The 22647-nt window shown below is 41.2% G+C and overlaps 1 protein-coding gene across 3 annotated transcripts in view; it reads left to right on the forward strand.

The window, feature by feature from the left end:
• Positions 1–22647, forward strand: part of NUP205 (nucleoporin 205) — an 85783-nt gene that overhangs the window by 16929 nt on the left and 46207 nt on the right. For all 3 annotated transcript variants that reach the window (XM_051848965.2, XM_051848966.2, XM_051848967.2), the window contains exons 4-17: positions 265–409; positions 759–918; positions 1346–1574; positions 2256–2420; positions 8553–8728; positions 9477–9593; positions 9753–9890; positions 11329–11479; positions 13171–13376; positions 14718–14900; positions 17519–17569; positions 18095–18304; positions 21246–21345; positions 21770–21907. In XM_051848965.2, coding sequence (XP_051704925.2) covers positions 265–409; positions 759–918; positions 1346–1574; positions 2256–2420; positions 8553–8728; positions 9477–9593; positions 9753–9890; positions 11329–11479; positions 13171–13376; positions 14718–14900; positions 17519–17569; positions 18095–18304; positions 21246–21345; positions 21770–21907 — 2169 coding nt within the window. The remainder of the gene's footprint in view (positions 1–264; positions 410–758; positions 919–1345; positions 1575–2255; positions 2421–8552; positions 8729–9476; positions 9594–9752; positions 9891–11328; positions 11480–13170; positions 13377–14717; positions 14901–17518; positions 17570–18094; positions 18305–21245; positions 21346–21769; positions 21908–22647) is intronic.

A 22647-nucleotide genomic window follows, 5' to 3' on the forward strand; every position in this document is an offset into this window, starting at 1 on the left:
CAGAACATGGAAATCAAAGATGAAAGTGACAGTGAGAGTTTGGAAAATGGTGAATTCCATGTTGCTGGATTGGATGGCCCCTTGAGTTTGTGGTGTAAGGAGTAAAACAGTGGCTGGATGTTTGCAGTGGAGAATGCTCACAGCCTTTTAAACCCTAACATTCAGTGATGCTTAAACTGAACACTAGTAATAGTGATTTTTGTCGCATCCTTTAATAAAGACATACTGTTTCTTACTCAACTGTTTCTCAACTTCTTTTTCTAGGAGAGCACCAACAGCCACATTTTCCGGGCCTCACCAGAGGATTAGTAGCTGTTCTCTTATACTGGGATGGGAAGCGGTGCATTGCGAATTCCCTGAAAGCTTTGGTGCAGTCTAGACGAGGAAAGACATGGACTCTAGAACTCAGGTCTTGTTGCTTCTTCAAACTTCAGGACTTGAAACAAAAATTTCCCCATAGTATGTGTGATTTAAGTAGACTATGTAAAAAGCAGAATAAGGTACTCCCTGTTTTGTCAAGAATGTTGCGATAGTTTAAACCTGTTTTACTTTGGTTACAATTAAACAGTTCAGTTATTTATGGCTAGATGTTTATTGAAACCCAGTGAGGTAGAAAGGATCAAAAGAGCTGGTTTCTAAGTCACCTTGATTGTTTCCAGTAATGTAACATTATTGTCAAATAGCATTTCCTTCTGTTGTTATAAGGAAGTGTAAATATTGATCAATATAGGTTGTTTATTGATTTCTTTTCATTACAGTCCAGAGCTGGTTTCCATGACAACGCGCTTTACAGATGAGCTAATGGAGCAAGGATTGACTTATAAAGTTCTTAGTCTGGTGTCACAGATTGATGTGAATAATGAGTTTGAGAAACTACAGCGAGAGAGAGGTTTGGGCAGTGAAAAACATCGCAAAGAGGCAAGGATTCAATCAGATAAGTTAATGGTTGTGTGGAATCTCAGTGGCAGAAAAATCGGCATAGTTAGAGTGTTCTTCTCATATAGGTATAGGAAAATTAATATTGCATATTAAAGTGTGTAGTCAGCTGTGTTTGAAATGGACATACAGTTGTTTCAGCTTCTGTTTAGTCATTTGTGTGCCATTCCATCTTGTTTCCTGGAGTGAATTCTTTAAGAAATAGGTCATCCCAATTCCTTAAGTAACTTAAGAATGACAGTTATACAACAGTTTTTGCAGAATTCCAGAAATCAGAGTTGAGGATCACTTGTGATTTCAGATAGGTTTATTTTATTAACTTTTGTAAAAGACAGTATGTTTGAGTTTTGGAGTCAGGCCAGGCTTCTCTTTGATTTATTTATACTGATAATCATGTTTATATTTCTAGGTTTCAGATCTCATCAAAGAATGCAGACAGTCTTTGGCAGAAAGCCTTTTTGCCTGGGCTTGCCAGTCACCCTTAAGCAAAGATGACACCCTTCTCCTTATTGGCCATTTGGAGAGAGTGACAGTTGAGGCAAATGGCTCACTGGATGCAGTGAACCTGGCTCTTCTTATGGCGCTTCTGTACTGCTTTGATATCAGTTTTATAGAGCAGAGCACGGAGGACCGAGATGGTACTGAATTTTTTATCTTTCCATATACTTAATTTTTTAAGTCTGGATTGTGGATAACTTAAGAAGGGCAATGTTTTAACTACTGTACTACAAAATTATGTGCTTTGTTGCTGTATGTGCAGTTTGCACGTTTGAATGTTAGAAGATCACATGAAGAATGATTGCAGCTCTGTTGGTATTTCTGCGGGGATGGTTTCTTTTGAGATTTGGAATGGGAAGCGTTGAAGGATACACAGTGCTATTTATAGGTCATCTTTAAGAGTTACAAATGCCTGACTTGTCTAATTGCTTCTCTACTATTTATTCATGTTTTCAGAACCTGTATGAAAATGCTCTAAGGGATGATGACTAATTTCAGTAATATATCATCTTTGACCTACATTTAAATGAAGTTTTTTGATACTTAAATAGCATTGATTTATGTGCAAAAAAATGAGTGACTCCAAGTGAAAACAATAAAATTAAAATCTAGGATTATTGTCTATTTCCCTTTTCATTTTTATCATGTATATTGTCCTTAACAGTAATGTACTTCTTGGTATGTTAAATATTAATGCTATTGACTTAAAATTCTTTTGTGAGAATGCTCAGATTTTCTGACTTTAGGCATTATTCCTATATGTCAAAAGTTAGAATTTGTTTGTGTAGTTTTGGTTAAGTGGTCTATTTTTGTGTTTTCAGATGTGATTCATCAGCTTCCACTGCTGACAGAGAGACAATACATTGCAACGATCCACTCTCGCCTGCAAGACTCACAACCCTGGAAGCTGCCTGGGTTGCAAGCCACTGTTAGGCTTGCCTGGGCATTGGCATTGAGGGGAATATCCCAGCTACCTGATGTGACAGGTAAATCGATTATAAGTAATTTTATTATTAGGAGAGGCAGCATTTAATGAAACTTTGGCAGGAGTATTATCTTTACATCCATAAGCATGAGTATAGGCAGATAGCCAAAGTTGTTTTAAATGACATTTTGTAGAGTAATAGTGAAATACAGACCTGTTTATCCTTGACTATGAAAAGAAATAAATATTATTTTCCTTCCTTGGAACCAGTGACAGTTCCCTTTCACACCTTCACAATGCCCTTTTAACCTCCGAGGAAGAGGTTAAGAATTTGAAATTACGAAATGACAGTATCACATTAAATATTCTTTTTTTTTTGACAGGCAGAGTTAGACAGAGAGAGACAGAGAGAAAGGTCTTCCTTTTCTTTTGGTTCACCCCGCAAATGGCCACTACAGCCAGTGCGCTGCACCGATCTGAAGCCAGGAGCCAGGTGCTTCTCCTGGTCTCCCATGTTGGTGCAGGGCCCAAGCACTTGGGCCATCCTCCACTGCCTTCCTGGAACACAGTAGAGAGCTGGACTGGAAGAGGAGCAACTGGGACTAGAACCCAGGGTGCCGGCACCACAGGCAGAGGATTAGCCAAGTGAGCCGCAGTGCTGGCCTTTTTTTTTTTTTTTTTTTTTTTTTTTTTTTATTTTATTTGAAAGGCAGGGTTAGAGAGGGAGCTCTTCCATCCACTGGTTCATTCCCCAAATGGCAGCAATGGCTTCAGCTGCGCCAATCTGAAGCCATAAGCCAGCCTCTACTGCTTTCCCAGGCATAATAGCAGGGAGCTGGATCAGAAGTGGAGCAGCTAGGGCTTGAGTAAGTGCCAGATGGGATGCTGGTACTGAAGGCAGTGGCTTTACCTACTACACCACAGTGCTGACCCCTAAATGTTCTTTAGAAGTATAATTTACTATTTGATTTTTAAAAAGATTCTCTTTATTTGAAAGGCAGAGAGACAGAGAGGTCTTCCATCTGCTGGTTCACCCCCGAAATGGCCGCAGTGACCAGGGCTGGCCCAGGACGAAGCCAGGAACCGGGAGCTTCTTCTGGATCTCCCATGTGGGTGCAGGGGCCCAGGCACTTGTGCCATGCTCTGCTGTTTTCCCAGATGCATTAGCAGGGAGCTGTATCATAAGTTGGGCAGCCAGAACTTGAACCAGTACCCATAGTGGATGCCAGCATTGCAGGCAGAGGCTTAACCCATTATGCCACAATGCGGGCCAGTACTGTTTTATTTTTACGTATTTTCTTCTTGGTTTGTTCAAAGACAAGCTAGATTCTCAAATTTTGTCAAATTAAACTCATTTTTTACGGAGTATTTATTGGGGATAGGTGTGTAGTACAGTGATTAAGATGCAGCTTAGAATGCCTGCATCCCATGTCAGCATGCCAGGGTTCAAGGCCTGTCTGCTTCCTATTCCACCTTCCTGCTAATGCACACCCTGAGGGGAAGGAGATGGTAGCTAAAGTATGTGGGTCTCTGCTATTCACTGGGGAGACAAGATTGAGTTTCTGGCTCCTGGCTTCCTATTGGTCATCTGGGGAGTGAACCAGTGGTTAGGAGATTGCTCTTTCTGTCTTTATTTATTTAATGGAAATAAATAAATTTTATTTATCTTGAGGTAAATTAAATGAAATAAAAGGCAAATTGGATGAAAATGAATAAAAATTAATTTTTGTTTATCTTCATTTGAGAGAAAGAAAAAAGAAAAATCGCCTATTACTGAGGCACTTGTAAGATGCCTGCCATAACCAGGCTGGGCCAGACCGGAGCTGGTACTTGCCAGCAGGAGGCTGGAATTAGGAGCAGAGCTGCTGTTCAAGCCTAGACATTCCAGTATGGAACGCAGGCATCCCAGTCAGGGTCTTTGCTACATCACATGCCTGCCCCTGGAACTCTTACTATTATTTTTAAGATTTATATATTTATTTGAAAGATTGTCATAGGGAGTGGTAGAGACAGAAAGGGAGAGAGAGAGGGAGAGCATGATCTTCATACTTTGGTTCACTCTCCAAAGTGCCTGCAATAGGCAGGGCTGGGCCATGCTGAATCCAGGAGCCAGGAACTCCATCTGGGTCTCTCACATGGGTGGCAGGGGCCCACATTCTTGGGCCATCATCCAAGACAGGAAGCTGGGTTGGAAGTGGGATAGCCGAGGGACTCCTACTGGCACTCCAACATGGAATGCCATTATTGGCGTAACCTGCTGTGCCACACACTGGTGCCTTGGAATTCTGACTTTTAAACAATGTTACTCATTATAACATAAGCTATTATGCAATTTACATTCATGTAATTATCATATTAATAGTTGTTCACCCTAACAGGATAGAAACTGCTTTTCCTGTATTTTTTTTTTAGATACAGACAGATATAGAGAGTCCCATCTGCTGATTCACTCCCCAAATGCCTTAACAGCCAGTGCTGAGCCAAGCCAAAACCAGGAGCCATGAACTGAATCCCTGGCTCCAAGTAGGTGGCAGAGACCCAAGAGTCATTACCTACTACCTCCCCAGGTGTACATTAGCAAGAAGCTGGATTTAGAAATGGAGCTGGGGTTTCAACCCATGTATTCCAACATGGGATGCAGGTAGTTCAGGTGGCATTGTAACAACTAAGTCAGATGCCCAAGTATTGTCACATCCATGGGTTTTTCTGGTAAATCTGGGAAGGCTTTATTCAAGTTTACAATTCATGTCAGTATTTTCTTTTTTAAAGGTTTATTTATTTATTTGAAAGAGTTACACAGAGAGAGGAGAGGCAGAGAGAAAGAGAGAGAGAGAAAGGTCCTTCATCTGATGGTTCACTTCCCAATTGGCCGCAACGGCTTGAGTTGTGCCGATCCAAAGCCAGGAGCCAGGAGCTTCCTCCAGGTCTCCCACGTGGGTGCGGAGGCCCAAAGACTTGGGCCATCTTCTGCTGCTTTCCCAGGCTATAGGAGAGAGCTGGATCAGAAGTGGAGCAGCTGGGACTCGAACCAGCGCCCATATGGGATGCTGGAGCTCCAGGCCAGGGCGTTAACCCGCTGCCGGCCCCATGTCAGTATTTTCTAATCCTACAATGTCAACAGATTGTAATGTCCTATCAGTTGTATAATTCTCTTGTTTGCAAAAAGGCTTTTTGTGGTAGGAATCATTCTTTGTCTACTTTAAAAAATATATTAAAAAGGATAGATAGCTAATTGGACGTTAACATTCACGTGCAGATTCTGTTTCTCAACCCTATTTGTTTATTAGTCCTATTACTTCTCTGGCATAAAGTTACTCTTTAAATTCTTAAGAGGCTATGTGGTACTTAATCAAATTCTTACATTATAATTTCTGGTACTCTTGCCTTAATGTTAAGAGGCACAGTAGAATTTGCTCTACTTTGTTACAGAATAATAGATGACAATACAGTAGAAATCACAGCCCTACTTTGGATTCTCAAATCTTTGGCTACTTTCTCTCTTTGGTTTTGTGTGCTCATACCCTTTTATAAGCTTTAATAATAGAGGTATTATAATTTAAGTTTTAAACTACAAAAATTAATATTTAACACTAATTAGTAGTAATCATTGTTATTGGTAATAATAAAGAAGAAAATGTTTCGTTGTCAGAGAGTTTATGCTAGGAGTAGATATGCAGCCCTTACTTCAAAGTACAAAATAAAACAAACCAAAGAAACCCATAACTCTTTTCCCCTGGTTGAGACCATCCTGGCTATTTTATTTCCTGACCCTTTTCAAAGAAATGAAAATGTATCTTCAATAGTGAGCTATGTATTTGGTCTCTGTACCAATCAAGCAGAAAAAACTAGGTAGCAGTTCTTTTTCTACAGGTAGATTGCCAAAAACATACTTAGTAACTTTATATTTAAAATTTATTTTAAAATTGTATTTAATTTCTTTAAAAGGCAGAAAAAGGAAGAGACAAGTAGGTAGATACTGATCTCTCATCTGCTGCTTCACTCCACAAATGCCTGCGATAGTTCCATCCGGGGCAGGGTAAAGCCAGAAGCTGCAGGGCCCTGACTACTTGAGTCATCACTTCTGCCTGCCCAGGTGCTTTTTAGTAGGAAGCTGGGCTTGGGCACAGAGCTGAGACTTGAACTCAGGTGTTCCAATATGAGATATGGTTGTCCCAGGCAGTGGCATAACCACTGTGCCAAAGGCTTGGCCCTATATTTAAAATTTACAAGAATAAACAATGTGCTTCCTGATGACAAACTCCTTAGAAAAATTGGAAGTCAGGTCAGGCCTTTCTGGGTCAAATTTCTAATTTTTTGTTTTAACCTCCTGGGTTGTAATGCCAGACCATGTTGTGGACTTAACTTTTTCAGCCGACTAAGGGCAAATAGAAAATAAAAAAGATGCATGGGGATCCTACAGATATGTCATATTTTTTTTTTTTTAAAGATTTATTTATTTGAAAGAGTTACAGAGAGACAGAGAGAGAGAGAGGGGTCTTCCATCCACTGGTTCACTCCTCAGATGGCGGCAATGGCCAGAGCTGTGCTGATCTGAAGCCAGGAGCCAGGAGCTTCTTCTGGGTCTCCCACGTGGGTGCAGAGGTCCCAGGACTTGGGCCATCTTCCACTGCCTTCCCTGGTCATAGCAGAGAGAGCTGGATCTGAAATGGAGCAGCTGGGACTTGAACTGGCGCCCACATGAGGTGGCGGCTTTACCCACTACGCACAGCACTGGCCCCTGTCATGTAGTTGCACTCTGCCTTTCAGATAAATAAATCTTTCAAAAGATTTTTTTTTTTTTTAAATTAAGTTTCTTAGAGCTCAAGCACAAGCAAGAGAAAGTGATCTCCCATCTAGTTCATGCCCCAGTGTCCACACTGGCCAGAAGCAGGCCAGAGGCTGAAACTTGGAGCTGGGAACTCAATCTAGGTCTCCCATGGAGGTGGCAGGAACCCAGTTCCTTGAGCCATCACCATTGCTTTCCAGGGTCTGCATTAGCAGGAAGCTGTAGTCAGGAACTAGAGTTGAGTATTGAACCCAGTGACTCTTATATGGGACTTGGGTATTAAAGATTAGGCTATCCTTCTATCTCAGTAGCCATTGAAAAGCAGCAACCATGGCTCAATGCTACCCCATTTCTGTGAGCTTCAATAGAGGCTACAAGGTAACTAAGCCAACAGTGTGGGCATCTCACCAAGCAAACCAGGTGTGTGTTGGCCGCGATCAGGGAGGTGTATGACTTGTCCCTCTGGACAGTGCGCCATGGAGCTGCTCTAGGCTTCCAGGGACAGTTGGGCCACACATTTATGCCTACGGGAAGCAGTAGAAGCTGAGCAGTGACCTGAGTGCAGTGAGGAAAGCAGCCTCCAAGAAGGACTGAGTCCCACTCACAGGATAAATCCCTAAGTCTCTCTTCAGAGCCCATGCTCTTCTGTCCCAGCAGTGAGGGAGAGACATGGACACAGAGGCAGACACCAGCCAATACTGGAAATGGCTTTTAATCATAATTAAGTGACTCACTCACGCCAGGGTTGGGGCTGGTGGGAAACCAGGCCAAAGACCCACCCCCTAGGCCAGTTTAAGTTAGAATTAGTTTTTCAATTTTAGCTACTTGTTTACCAAATTGTTCAAATTTTTTTCTTCAGTCATTGACTGTGAAGAATTTTTTAGAATGACCCATGAGACTTTATTGATATTAAAGCCTTAGTATTGTTTTAATGTTTGGTTAATAGTTCCCTGACTGTTCTGTATATCATGTATCTCTAATTTTTATTTACAAAGAGAATATGTTTTTCTAGTGTACTTTTTTAGGAGTTCATTGGGATTTGTGATTCAATTACAGTTAAACAGTTTTGTGTGTCACACATGCTAGAAGGTGGGGAACATGTCTTAATTTTTTTCCATGCTGATGTGTTATATCACATTTCTTGATTTGTGTATATTGAACCATCTCTACATCGTGGGATGCGTCCCACTTGATCATGGCAAACAATTTTTTACTGTGTTACTGAATTCAGTTTGCTAGTATTTTGTTTAGCATCTTTGTAGCTATGTTCATCAAGGATTATTTGCCTTCTAGCTTTTTTTTTTTAAGGATATATGAATTTTGAGCCACCAGCAGAGTGTTATGCATTATTAACATTTTGGTTAATGCCCTTTCCTCCATGTATTGTTTCCCTAAATATCTTTCCAGCTCTGGCTGAGTTCACAGAAGCAGATGAAGCAATGGCAGAGCTTGCAGTTGCTGACAATGTTTTCCTGTTCCTCACGGAGTCTGTAGTAGTGTCAGAAAACTTCTATCAGGAGGAATTTTACATTCGTAGAATCCATAATCTCATCACAGATTTTCTTGCACTTATGCCAATGAAGGTGAGTATAATAATATATGATGAGGGTCGGCACCTGCAGTGCGGGCATCCTATATGAGTGCTGGTTCGAGTCCTGGGCCCCTGCGCCCGTGTGGGAAACCCAGAAGAAACTCCTGGCTCCTGGTTTTGGAGTGGTGCAGTTCTGGCTGTTGCGGCCAGCTGGGGAGTGAGCCAGTGGATGGAAGACCCCTCTCTCTCTCTCTCTCTCTCTGTGCTTCTGCCTGTCTGCAACTTTGCCTTTCAAATAAATAAACAAATAAATCTTTAAAAAAAAATTTCTGTTGGCATTGAGTTCACACAAATACTGTAAGGCAGAGGTTCTGAACCCAGGCTGTAATGTTCTTCAGAGCAGTTTTCGGAAATGAGTAGGTCAGTTTTGCTTGTAATATTATTGGTAGTTAGTAGTTAGGTTCAGGGATATTGAATGTCCTGCCTGTTTAGGATGATCCAGCCCAGAGAAGAAGTTTCAGCCTACGAAGTCAGTAATGTCCTCTTTGAAAACTACTGTGGTTGAACTCAGCTTCTCTGTCGGGGAAAATGCACTGACGTTTTAAGGTACTATAAATTATGGCTGTAATATTGAAATAAAATTCCTAGTGTATTTCTTCACATCCATTAAAGTGGAATGGATATTTAAGTAACACTTTTCATGTATGTGATCACTTTAAGATAATTGCCTAACTTCTGTTGTCATTTTTATTAACCTATATAGGATAAATTGACATTTAAAATGGTATCAAATTTAATAGGTGAAACAGCTGAGGAATCGGGCGGATGAGGATGCGAGAATGATTCACATGAGCGTGCAGATGGGTAACGAGCCCCCCATGTCACTTAGGAGGGATCTGGAACACTTAATGCTCCTGGTAAGCCATCATTCCATCACTTGCCATCTTTGCTTCCTTCCATTGTTTTTCCTCACTGTGGAAAATTTCAGGCCTAATGCTATAAATCTGCATGTGCTTTTTAATTTAAAGTAGTTTCTGAGTTACAGACTCCCCACAATTTCTGCTTCCTCTTTGCAGATTGGTGAGCTATATAAAAAGAACCCTTTTCATTTGGAACTTGCTCTGGAGTACTGGTGTCCCTCGGAGCCTCTTCAGACCCCCAGTATCATGGGTTCTTATCTGGGGGTGGCTCACCAGCGGCCTCCTCAACGCCAGGTGAGTCTTTAGTTTTCTTACTGTTATGCTCGTCTCTCGTCATCTGATGTCTTGAGACATGAAAGTTAATACTTCCTGAGATTTCTGTTAACATGGATGACCACTAGTAAAACTTTTAGAAGTATGTCCTTTTCCCTTTTTCTTCTTGTTAAGGAAATTTGAAACCCTGAACTTTAAGTTCTGATGATTTTGGAGTTTATGTAGTCAAGTCTGTATTGATGCTAGGTGTGTGTCAGATCGTTGGAACAGGAAGCCATCTGGGTTCTCGATGCTTTGCTTGTCGCTCCCCCTCTTCGTGGAGGAATGACACAGGACCCTGCGCTGTTCTTTTGTCTGCTTGGCCCTTCCCGGGTTTGCTGCTGGTTCTTCCCGGGTTGGCTACCGTCCCTTCCACCTCCGTGGAAGGGTGGCTCCCCCTGCCACTTTCCCCACTTCCGCGGGGGAGCGGCACACCGCCGGCCGGCTCTCTCGGGGGCTGCTCAGATGTTATCTGGATGTTCCCCTTAGACATTCCTGGTGCATGGTGTCTCTCTCCTCCTTTATAGTCTTCTTCCTCCAATCCCAACTCTGCTACCCACACGCCGAGCACGCTGCTCTCCTCCAATCAGGAGCAGCTCCTACAGCTCATCAAATTGGCGAGAGGCAGCTGTGTAGAAGTTGTTTACTCCTCTCCCAGCGCCATATTGTGGGAGAGCAGATGCATAGAATAAGTCTTAATTCCAGTAACTTAGTCTAGTCCGAGTTGCTCCCCACACTTGCTCATTAATGTTTTAGCAGTATTTTAGCCTGTACTGCATTTGCATGGTAATAACCAGTGTATATACTTCCTACCACGTTGAGAAGATGGGAGAGATACAGGTGCTAGAGAGGCTTAGAAGTTGTAATGGATGACAAAATGCATATGAATCTATAGATTAACATTTACTTTTATCATTTGTGAGGGTTAAATCTGAGTACTTAATATAGTTTTGGTTTGGCCGGTGCCTTGACCCACTAGGCTAATCCTCCACCTGTGGCGCCGGAACCCCGGGTTCTAGTCCCGGTTGGGGCGCCGGATTCTGTCCCGGTTGCCCCTCTTCCAGGCCAGCTCTCTGCTGTGGCCAGGGAGTGCAGTGGAGGATGGCCCAAGTGCTTGGGCCCTGCACCCCATGGGAGACCAGGAGGAAGCACCTGGCTTCTCCTGCCTTTGGATTGGCGCAACACGCTGGCCATAGCAACCATTTGGGGGTGAACCAACGGAAGGAAGACTTTTCTCTCTCTCTCTCTCTCTCTCTCTCACTCTCTCACTCTCTCTCACTGTCTAACTCTGCCTGTCCAAAAAAAAAAAAAGTATATATGTATAGTTTTGGTTTACATGTAGTCCTTGTTAATTGGCTCATGTTGCCTTAAACTCAAGAAACACTTTACATATAATCTCTTTGTTTTTTTTCTATTTCAGGTTGTTTTGTCTAAGTTTGTTAGGCAAATGGGTGACTTGTTGCCTCCAACTATTTATATCCCTTATTTGAAAATGCTGCGAGGATTGGCCAGCGGGCCTCAGTGTGCCCACTACTGTTTCAGCCTACTCAAAGTCAATGGTAGTAGCCATGGTAAGGAAGAGCTACATGTTGTTTGATTTTCCAGTCTTTTTTTTTTTCCTCTCATTTTAAAAATACTTATTTGAAAGGCAGAGTGACAGAGAAAGAGATCTTTTAATCTCTGGTTCACTCACCAAATGTCCATAGCGCTAGCTCTGGGTCAGGTTGAAACCAGGATCTGGGGATTCCATCCTGATCTCTCACATGAGTGGCAAGAACCCAAGCACTTGGGCCATCATCCTCTGCCTTCACAGATAGGTTAGTGGGAAACTGAACCAGAAGAGTGAACAGCTGGAACTTGAACCAGCACTCTGGTACGGGAGGCTGCAGGGGGTGTGCTGCTGGGGATGGCTTTGTGTGGTATACCACACTCTGTTCAGTCGGTTTTGTTTTTTAAGATTGATTTATTTATTTCCAAAGCAAAGTTACAGAGAGGCAGAGAGAGAGAGAGAGAGAAGTCTTCCATCCGCTGGTTCACTCCCCACATGGCTGCACAGCCAGAGCTATGCTGATCCAAAGCCAGGAGATTCTTCTGGGTCTCCCACAGGAGTACAGGGGCCCAAGCACTTGGGCCATCTTCCACTGCTTTCCCAGGCCATAGCAGAGAGCTGGAGTGGTAGTGGAATAGCCGGGACTCGAACCGGCATCCATGTGGGATAGCGGCAGCTTTACCCTCTATGCCACAGCGCCGGCCCCTGTTCTTCACTCTTGAGTTCAGTACCCCAATTACCTTTTAAAGAATATTGGTGATTTTTTGTGAGGTTCTTTCAGGCCATGTATATAAGGTGTATATGAAATATCATTGGATGTTGTGTTTAGATTGGGCCCTATTCCTCAGTTATCTCATTGTATATGTACAGATATTCCAGAATTTTAAAAATAAATCCAAAATCTGAAGTATGTCTGGTCTTAAGCATCTTGAGTAAAGGATGCTCAACGGGTATATACATTTTCAATAATAAATCTAGTGTACAAAGTATGTGTACTTGTGACCTATCTTTGATTTCTTTAACTTTTAGGTGTTTATTGTCTTTTTCTTTTTTTGTTAGTATTTAAGAGTCTTTTCTTGACCAATTTTTCCTCATTTGCTTTTCAGACTTTTAAGTCTGGTTAAGCCAAAAATGCTGCAAAAGAAGAACCATACCTGCTTTGTTAGGTGGATATTATTTTCATTTTTACATGTGAAGAAGTGGAGGATTAGAGAAGTTAAGTAATTATTCTAGGGCACAGGTATTTAAAGAGCCGCAAGTGGAACTGAGCTGTCTTTGACTCCAAAGTCAGTGTGCTGACACTCTGTCAAGGCCTGGCTTATGTGCTATGGTTTTGCTCCCAGCTTGGTATGTAGTGGAGTAGTAGAATTCACAAACCTAGGCTGTAGTTACCTCTTTTTTGGGGGGGAATTCAAGCTCATCATTTGTGAATTATCCTGTGGAAAAATAGCCCTGTTTAGTTACAGAGAACTCCCCTGAATATGAAGCAGGTAATGGGCTTGTCAGGCAGTTTACCTTTACATATATGTGTCCCTATTCTTAGCTCTGAGCAGAAATTCAAGTTCTAAGTTACAGAGGAATTCTAGCCTATGTAGTACAAAGATTGCCTTGATGCTAAGACACAGATAAACAAAATTTATACTTTTATATAAATCCTCATTTCCAAGCATATGTGTAGGGATTCTTGAGAGAATTCTGTGCTTTTCTTTACAGTTGAAAATATTCAGGGTGCAGGTGGCAGCCCTGTTTCTTGGGAGCATTTCTTTCACTCCTTAATGCTTTACCATGAGCACCTCCGGAAGGACCTCCCGAGTGCGGATAGCGTCCAGTACCGCCACCTGCCTTCTCGTGGCATCACCCAGAAGGAGCAAGACGGGTTGATCGCTTTCTTACAGCTCACGTCCACCATCATTACTTGGGTAGGTAGCCCCTCCATGGCAGCACTCTCTGTATTCTAGCTCAGTGGCATGGTAAAGGGCCAACATCTTTTACTGCTTAAAGTTTATAAGTGATACAATTAGCATATCATTAGCATTCTGTCTTTAAGTTTTTTGTTTATTTGCCCTCTAAAGGGAATAAATTATTATAGCTTTACTTACTGGCCTAATATTAGGATGAAAGTAATAACCTGAGCCTGACGGAAAAAAAGGGCAAATAAGAATTAGTTATTGCATGCACCTTCTTCCAGAAAGTTTGCTAGCTTGGTTGTGAGCATATACGTGTGGGATGGGTGTATGAATATTTATATAAAGAAAAGTTTTAATTAAAAAGTTATGTACTGAAATTAATTTCTTCTCTCACACCTAACCATTTTGGTTACTTCTATCAAATTACCTTTGTAAAAAAACATTATTTTGATTCCATAATTTTCCAACTCAGAAATCTCATATTTATTTTTATTGTTTGCTAAAACAAACTTATATTGCTTAACTTTGCATTCTCTCTGAAGGATAAGCATAGTGTCTTCTCACTTATTAATTTTTCTAATGATGCTTAATAGTGTTTAGTAGTCATTTCTCATTGAATTAAAAGGGCCCGATACTAAAAAGTAGAAACGACAGAGTAGTTATTCATTTGTACATTATAGTATAGTATAATATGTACTTTATAATGTCCTAGAAAGCATTGAAAGTGCCTAGGTTAGATTTATGACATTGGCAGGTCATTTATCTTTTTTTTTTTTTTTTTTTTTTTGGATAGGCAGAGTTAGAGAGAGAGAGAGAAAGGTCTTCCTTCTGTTGGTTCACCCCCAAATGGCCATTGTGGCCGGCGCGCTGCGCTGTTCCGAAGCCAGGAGCCAGGCACTTCCTGCTGGTCTCCCATGGGGTGCAGGGCCCAAGCACTTGGGCCATCCTCCACTGCCTTCCTGGGCCACGGCAGAGAGCTGGAGTAGAAGAGGAGAACCGGGACAGAATCCGGCACCCCAACCGGGACTAGAACCCTGGGGTTCTAGCGCCGTAGGCAAAGGATTAGCCAAGTGAGCCACGGCACCGGCCAGGCCATTCATCTTTATTTGTATTATTTTCTGTAATTGGAGCTGCAAGAGTAATTCTAAGGCAGTTTCTCTTCCAGTCTCTCCTGTGATCTGATTGGATCCACAGGGAGACTTACAGTGTAAGTGATAGGCTTGTTTTTGTTTTAGTATGTATTAAACCTGTGAGTGCCCAGTGTAAGTGCTTGCAGTTCTGAGGATTGTTGGTCATTTCTCTCAGCCTTTAAAGATGGAAAATCTGTCTCATCTTTGTGTGTTCCATTCTCAGAGTGAAAATGCCCGCCTGGCCCTCTGTGAGCATCCGCAGTGGACCCCCGTTGTGGTGATTCTGGGGCTCCTGCAGTGCAGTATTCCACCTGTTCTAAAGGCCGAGCTGCTGAAGACACTCTCCGCTTTCGGAAAATCTCCTGAAATCGCTGCTTCCCTCTGGCAGTCACTGGAATACACTCAGGTAACATTGTGAACTCCTGATTCCACAACTGAAGTTTGGAAAGGGAATCTGATGATACCGTAGAAGCAGGAGCATCTGGTCGAGACTTGGCTTATACCATGAAGTTCCCAGCTAGGAAGTTACAGTTTGGAGACTGAGCATAGCCACAGAATTTTAGAGGCGTGGGTTTGTCTCTCTTGGATCCGTTGATAAGTTCACTGCATTGCTGGAGGCTTAGTCTTCATATGTCTGTAGAATTTTTCAATGTCTGTAACGTAGTACTAGATGGACAGAATTCTTCAACTGTTTTTTGAGACAAGGCTGACATAAGCCTTCATGAGTCATCTTACTCGTTAAATGTGAGAACATCCGGTTTTGTTTTTGGTTCCTTCCTACTGCGCGCCTCTTGCTGCATACCAGAAGTTGAAGCACCTGAGTAGCTCTGTGTGCTCAGTGGGGGGCAGCTTCACTGTCTGCTGAGTTTGCACAGACTTTAGTAGCCAGATGACCTCCTTGGTGCTCATAAGAGATTACTGGCAGGATCATAATCTTAACTCTGGCCAAAAGTAGTAATGTAATGGGAATTTTTGACTTCTGCATAGAGAGTGTACCTATGCTGACATAGGTGGGCAGTTATACTTGTTTGGGTGATACAGTTTTTTGTTTTTAATTTTTATTTATTTGAAAGAGAAAGAGGGAGAGAGATATCTTCCATCGCTGGTTCACTCCTCAAATGGCCACAATGTCGGGAGCTCAGCCGATCTGAAGCCAGGAGCCAGAAGCTTCTTCTGGGTCTCCGACGTGGGTACAGGGCCCAAGGACTTGGGCCGTCCTCTACTGCTTTCCCATGCGCATTAGCAGGCCAGCTGGATTGGAAATGGAGCAGCTGGGACTTGAGCCAGCACCCATATAGGATGGTGGCGCTGCAGGCCTGGGCTCATAACCACTGCACCACAGTGCTGGCCCTGGGTGCTACAGTGTTTGAAGTCTCAATGAATTACTAACTTTTCTTAGTATAATTGTAACCTCTAACAGGTATGTCTGATGGAGCTTGCTTTTTTTGGAATTTTTCTATCAAGTATGCTCAATCTATATGTGATAAAGTTATAAAGAAACAAATATCTTTAGGAAAGTGAGAAGATGGTATATGTTTGTCTTAGCAGTAATACAGCGTAAAGGAAGCATGTGGTTCTCATTCATGGACGCATCATTGTGAAGCAGTGAAATAGATATTTCCTAACATAGGTATCTTGAGGATGTTCATGAGTCTTTATCAAAGTACGACTGTGGAGTTGGTGTGTGCTGGGTGACTGAGTTAACTGGGCTTGCTTTTGATGAATGCAGCAGTACATGCCAGTGCCTACATGATTAGGGCTTTTTTTCACCTGAAATGAAACATGATTAGGTTAAATGTTTCTGTCCTTAAAACAACACTGGTGTTCCTAAAGAATTCTACCTAATAGCACTCTCCTGACTTGCAAGAGATTAAAGTGTCTTGATGATGGGGCTGGTGCTGTGACATAGTGGATGAAGCCGCTGCCTGCAGTGCTGGCATCCCATATGGACGCCAGTTTGAATCCTGTCTGCTCCACTTCTGATCCAGCTCTCTGCTAATGTGCCTGGGAAAGCAGTGGAAGATGGCCCAAGTCCTTGGGCCTCTGCACCCACATGGGAGAGCCGGAAGAAGCTGCAGGCTCTTGTCTTTGGGTCAGCCTGGCTCCAGCCATTGTGGCCAATTGGGGAGTAAACCAGCAGATGGAGGACACCTCTCTCTCTGCCTGTGCCTTTCTGTAATTGCCATTCAAATAAATAAATAAATCTTTTTAAAAAAGTGACTTGATAGAAATTGAAATTTATTGTACTGTATAATAATTAGGCCTAGCAAGGTCAGGACCGAACTTTTTTTTTTTTTTTTTTTTTTGACAGGCAGAGTGGACAGTGAGAGAGAGAGACAGAGAGAAAGGTCTTCCTTTGCCGTTGGTTCACCCTCCAGTGGCCGCCGCGGCTGGCGCGCTGCGGCCGGTGCACCGCACTGATCCGATGGCAGGAGCCAGGAGCCAGGTGCTTTTCCTGGTCTCCAATGGGGTGCAGGGCCCAAGCACCTGGGCCATCCTCCACTGCACTCCCTGGCCACAGCAGAGGGCTGGCCTGGAAGAGGGGCAACCGGGACAGAATCCGGCGCCCCAACCGGGACTAGAACCCGGTGTGCCGGCGCCGCAAGGCGGAGGATTAGCCTAGTGAGCCGCGGCGCCAGCCAGGACCGAACATTTTAACTTAACTTCTGTCCCTTTAAGAAATCGTCTTTGGTTGGAGTAGGACTGGTTGTGACTAGATCACATTTGAACATTGCTGAGATTTTACCCCATAGATCCTTTATGAGATTAATTCCCAGGATATCTGAGAGGTTTGCATAAAAACATCTTGTGTGCGCTTAGAAATTGCCACTTTTCTAAATCACAGATAGTTAAAAGTTCTGTCTGATGCTGCCAGAATTGCTAATGGAAATCCTGCAGGAATGTCATTTCTGATGGGCATTGTGAGATGTGTGGGTTCAGTGGGTGGCTCTGTTACATTGCATAGCCATACTGTTCACTGATGAATGAGCAGTGTTCTTGACATCTCCTTCTTGTTATTTTAAGATACTGCAGACCGTCAGGGTTCCAAGCCAGAGGCAAGCTATTGGTATTGAGGTAAAACTTTCTTTTTACTTAAATATTAAATTCATTCATATATGTAATAATAGTTCCTGTAATTTTCAGATTTATTGTATTTGCATTTGAAGGGTTTTCTAATCAGTGTTGAAATGGAGGTGGAACTCTTTAAAAAAAGGAGCTGAATATTTAATGTTTCAGATTTGGAAACACACGCAACATGGTAGCCATCCAAACAGTGTTTTTGATATGAACTGTTTAATTAGGTTACTTGAGTTAACCTGAAGTGGGAATTTAACTTTTATTTTTTCTCTACTCTCTTGTTTTGAGACAATTTAAGATTACTATTTTAAATTCAGAATTGGAGCTGATACGTGAGAATTTGAAACTTCCTTCTGATTGATCTATATTCATGTAATGGTTCTGTGTCTTCTAAATGAAAATGATAATATCTGTTACATATCTTTTGGTGTGATACAGCTCTAATAATGAATTAGCGTCTGCAAGATGCTCTGTACTTGATGGTTGACTGTTTACCACATTTTCTTTGTTGTTCTTTGGAAGGTTGAACTAAGTGAAATAGAATCCCGGTGTGAAGAGTACCCGCTGACCCGAGCCTTTTGCCAGCTTATTAGTACTCTGGTGGAGAGTTCCTTTCCTTCCAATTTGGGCGCTGGCCTGCGGCCCCCTGGCTTTGACCCTTATCTGCAGTTCCTTAGAGATTCTGTGTTTCTTCGATTCCGTACAAGAGCTTACCGGAGAGCAGCTGAGAAGGTTATGTTCAGAAAAAACTTTTCTCTCCTTATCCATTTACTGTTGCTTTTTCTTTTATCAAAGATGCTAGGTGCTTCAACTCATTATAGCATCTGAAGATTAGTGCAACTCATAGTTTTAATTCTGAAATCTGATTTCATTTATCTGTGTTTAAAAATTTGGAATTGTAATAATAACTCTTTAAAAAAAAAATTGAGAACATGGGTGGGTGTTGGCACAGCAGTTAAGATGCTACCTGGGACACCTTTATCCCTGTTCTGCCTGGATTTGAATCTTGGCTGCACTTCCAGTTCCAGCTTCATTTTTTTGTACAGCCTGCGAGGCAGCGGATGATAGCTCAAGTCCTTGTTTCTCTGCTGCCCACTTTGGAGAACTAGATGGAGTTCTGGGCTCCTGGTTTAGGCCTGGCTCAGCCCCAGCTGTCGCGAGCATTTGGCAGAGTAAACCAGTGGATGGAAGAGCCCTCTTTCTATCTTCTCTCTCGATCTCTCTAGCTTTCAAATAAAAATAAATAAAGTAAACAAGTGAAGGTGGGGAGCTTAACCTATAACACTGGCATATTAGTGATCATTAATTTGAATGGAATGGGTTCATAGTCATTCAGTTCCTTAATTGAACAAATTTTAACTAACCTTGAGCCAAGAATGTCACACCTTTGTGAGAAACACACTGCTACTCCTTATTGGGATGAGTTAGGTTAGGAATTGAAATAAGCTTAAATTTGCACACCCGTGTCTTATCTACTAGTAGCACATCTTAGTTGCGGAATGTTGGCTTAGTGGGAATGAGATCCATCAGGCATGTCTGCCGTGGATGAAAGCTGAGGGAGCACTGATATTTATTGGCTCTGGTTACAAGACACTTAACCACTGAGCTGACCGTATATATCATCTTATGTAATTCTGATATTACATTGAGGCAGGTACTATTAACATTCCCATTTTACAGATGGAGGCTTAGCAAAGTTAAGGAACTTGCCTAAGGTCCAGGACCAGGACTTGAACCTAGGACTCTGATTCCAGATCCAAGCTCATAACCACTAAGCTATGTAAGAGACCTTTCTAGGTTCTGATGTAATTCGCTTTAGTCTTATTATGCTATTTACTACCTCACAGAATTCCCTTCAGTCTATTTTGTAGCAACATTTCTGCTTTATTTTGAAGTGAGGTTTTAAAAATTGTTTTACTAATAATTATAAAGCTATTTTTTTATGCTTATTTGGAGTAATTAGAAAAATATAGAGACATGAGAAATGATATCACCCTAATGCGTTTGCCAGAGGAAGGATCGTTCTTGTGTTCTTCCTGTGCACATGTGCTTAAGTAACGTGGTAGGTGGCCATGCCACTGTGCATTCCTTCACTGCAGCCTCTCGTCCAGAACTTTTCATGTCAGTAATGATTCTTTGGACAAAGAAAGTCTTTTTACTGACTGTGTAGTGTCCATTAGTTGTGTCTGGCATAATTTTAATTTATTCATTATCCTGTTATTGACAAATCTGTTTATAATATTTAGTCATATTGGTTCATGTTTTGTAAATTGCTTTGTAATTTTTGCTGTTCTTGTATAAAAGCAAATACTGAGTGCATTTTACATTAAGAACTAGATCGACTTAGTTCACCTGTTTCTGATGTGACATAATAACTGCAGCCATGCCTCATTAATGAAAGCCACTTCAGATCAGTAATAGATGCTAAGGATTGTGAATGCGGCAAGGGTGTTCTGGCACTTGTTTGCACTTGTTTTTAAATGCCGTATCTGCCTTTTCTTAAACAGGTTATTGTGACCCAGATGTGTAGAGTGTGTCAGCCCCATTCTTTCCAGATTGATCTTTTGCCCATGCATAACTTCAAACGCTCCTACTTTCCATGGCTGCCATTGACTTCAGCCCCATGCCAACATAGTCACCCTGAACAGTTTTCCCTCAGTTTTGTGAATTTATTTTACTGGAAAATCTTATTAATTTTTAGGACACTGACCTCAAAAATAAAAGACAAAAAACAGTGCTTTGGATTGAGATGAATACAGTGCTATAGGCAGTATGTTTATCAGTCCTGAAGTCGCTTACTTAATGATACACCTTTTTTAAAAAAAAATTTCTTGTAATTTTTGGCAAATAAAGAAAGTGATTAATTTTAAGAAATAATAAGTTACCCTATAGTGCCCTTTTGTGTGCAACAGAAATAATGGTTTTAGAGTAATAGTTTAGAAAAACCGTCATGTTATAATGATGACCATTATCATTACCATTAATCCAGTCTTGCTAAAATTCAATGCAATAGATTTTTTAAATAAAGTTAATTTTATTACCTGTATATTTTTGTTTTCCCATGTTGATGCCTATCTCTTAAATAGATTTTTAGCAAGCAGGTGAGAATGGGGTCCTTCAGGGCTAGCCTGCAGAGATTGTGTCTTATCTTCTCTGACTGTAGAGTAGGGCACCCTGAAGATCTGGGCTGAGCTTCCATTCTGTTTGCTGCCAGACTTTATGATTCTAGGGGATTTGTACATTGCTCTGAGCTTCACTTGTAACAATGCTTAGATAAGATGATTTGTCAGATCCTTTCCAGCTGAGATTCTTAGAGAAAATGTGAATTACCTGACCCTTGGAGAAGTATCCAGCTCTGATGTTGTTTGGCTATAAATCAAATGGCTAATTACTAAAAGCCTTAGATTTTTAAATGAAGCCTAAACCTCTACTATAGAAATGTTTCCTTAAGAGTATTGTTTTAAAAAATATTTTACCTTGAAAATGAGCCAGTCCAGTATTCTTTAGCAAAATCAGCATGAATTGGGGTTTCTGTATTGTTTAGCATGAATTAATAAAATAGGTAAGGGACTTTACTCATTTTCTGGACAAACAATGGGAGGAACGAAAAGCCTGGTAAGGCTACCCCTTTCGACTGTTTGCTCGTTAATGAAGTATTTGTGTCTTTCCGTAGTGGGAAGTTGCCGAGGTTGTTCTGGAGGTGTTTTATAAATTGCTCCGAGATTATGAGCCGCAGCTTGAAGATTTTGTAGACCAGTTTGTGGAACTGCAGGGTAATTTAATTATTTCATGTTCAAACCGGGTGTCAGCTGTTTGTAAAGCTACTTAACTATATAAATTATGCATGTTATATGCAAATTTAAAATCATACTTATAAGTTAGAATTTAATCTTTTGTTTCATTGTTTAGATGATTTTAATTGTTCTTTTCAAGAGAAAGCTAAGTTTTGTTAAATGGAGGAAGATCAAGAACACTAACATTTTCCTTTCTAATGTGTTTGGTACAATAAGTGACTGAGTGCTGTGTGCGTTAGGTCTTGTGGGAATTACTGTTGGAGAGGGTATTGTTACTGCTTTTTAAATTGGTACTTGCCTTCATGTATGTAGATGCTGTTGAATTTCATAGATTTCAAATACATCAAGGATGTGACTGAAGTACTAATTCACTGTCTCTTGGGCTATGCTATGTCCTGTTTAGGAGAAGAAATCATAGCCTATAAGCCTCCTGGATTTAGTCTGATGTATCATCTTCTGAATGAATCACCAATGCTGGAGCTTTCTCTTAGTTTACTGGAAGAAGGAGTTAAGCAGCTTGATACCTATGCTCCTTTTCCTGGTATGTTCCTGCAAGTCATTGTCTTGAGGACACTTGGGATGTGTATCTTTGGTGAAGTGGGAGCTTGAAATAATCTGAAGTTCTTTCTCACTGTAAGATTCTCTGTATATACAGTGGTGTTTTCACTAAGTCATTTAAATGGCTGTGTATTCTAAGTGAAAATGCGCTGATGTACAGGGATGGCAGTGTTACTGTGTGTCTCTGCAGGGTTCTTTGTAGCTAATTAGAGTGATAATTTTATCACTCCATCAAGTTTAGGGTGCCTAAGTTTAAATCTGAAGTACTTTTTGTCTTGCTTCCCTCATAATATTTGTAAAAAGCATTTAATATAGTACTTGGTACAGTGTTTAGTAAATTTTGATATTATTACCATTAATTAACTATTACCTGTTCACTGTGCACTTGATTTTTTTAAAAAACATGCTAAATATATTAATACATTTAATCTGTATGAAAGCCTTATGTGGTAGATATTACTTCATTTAACAAATAACTGGTATGCAAAGTTTCACTGGCTTTGTTCAGTGAGTGTCAGATCTGGAATGTGAACCTAGGCAGTTTAGTTCCAAAGCACATACTTTGTATAATTCTGCTGTTACTGCCTTTACTTACTGTGACTATGATCTAAGTGAGAAAAGACAGATTCTAAGCATATTAATTTTAACTGTAATGAGAATATACAAGTAAGAAACCATGGTAAGAATTATGCCAAAATTCTAAATTTGAATGGTAAGATTATA

This window comes from Oryctolagus cuniculus, chromosome 3, assembly GCF_964237555.1.
Source record: "Oryctolagus cuniculus chromosome 3, mOryCun1.1, whole genome shotgun sequence".
Taxonomy (NCBI): domain Eukaryota; kingdom Metazoa; phylum Chordata; class Mammalia; order Lagomorpha; family Leporidae; genus Oryctolagus; species Oryctolagus cuniculus.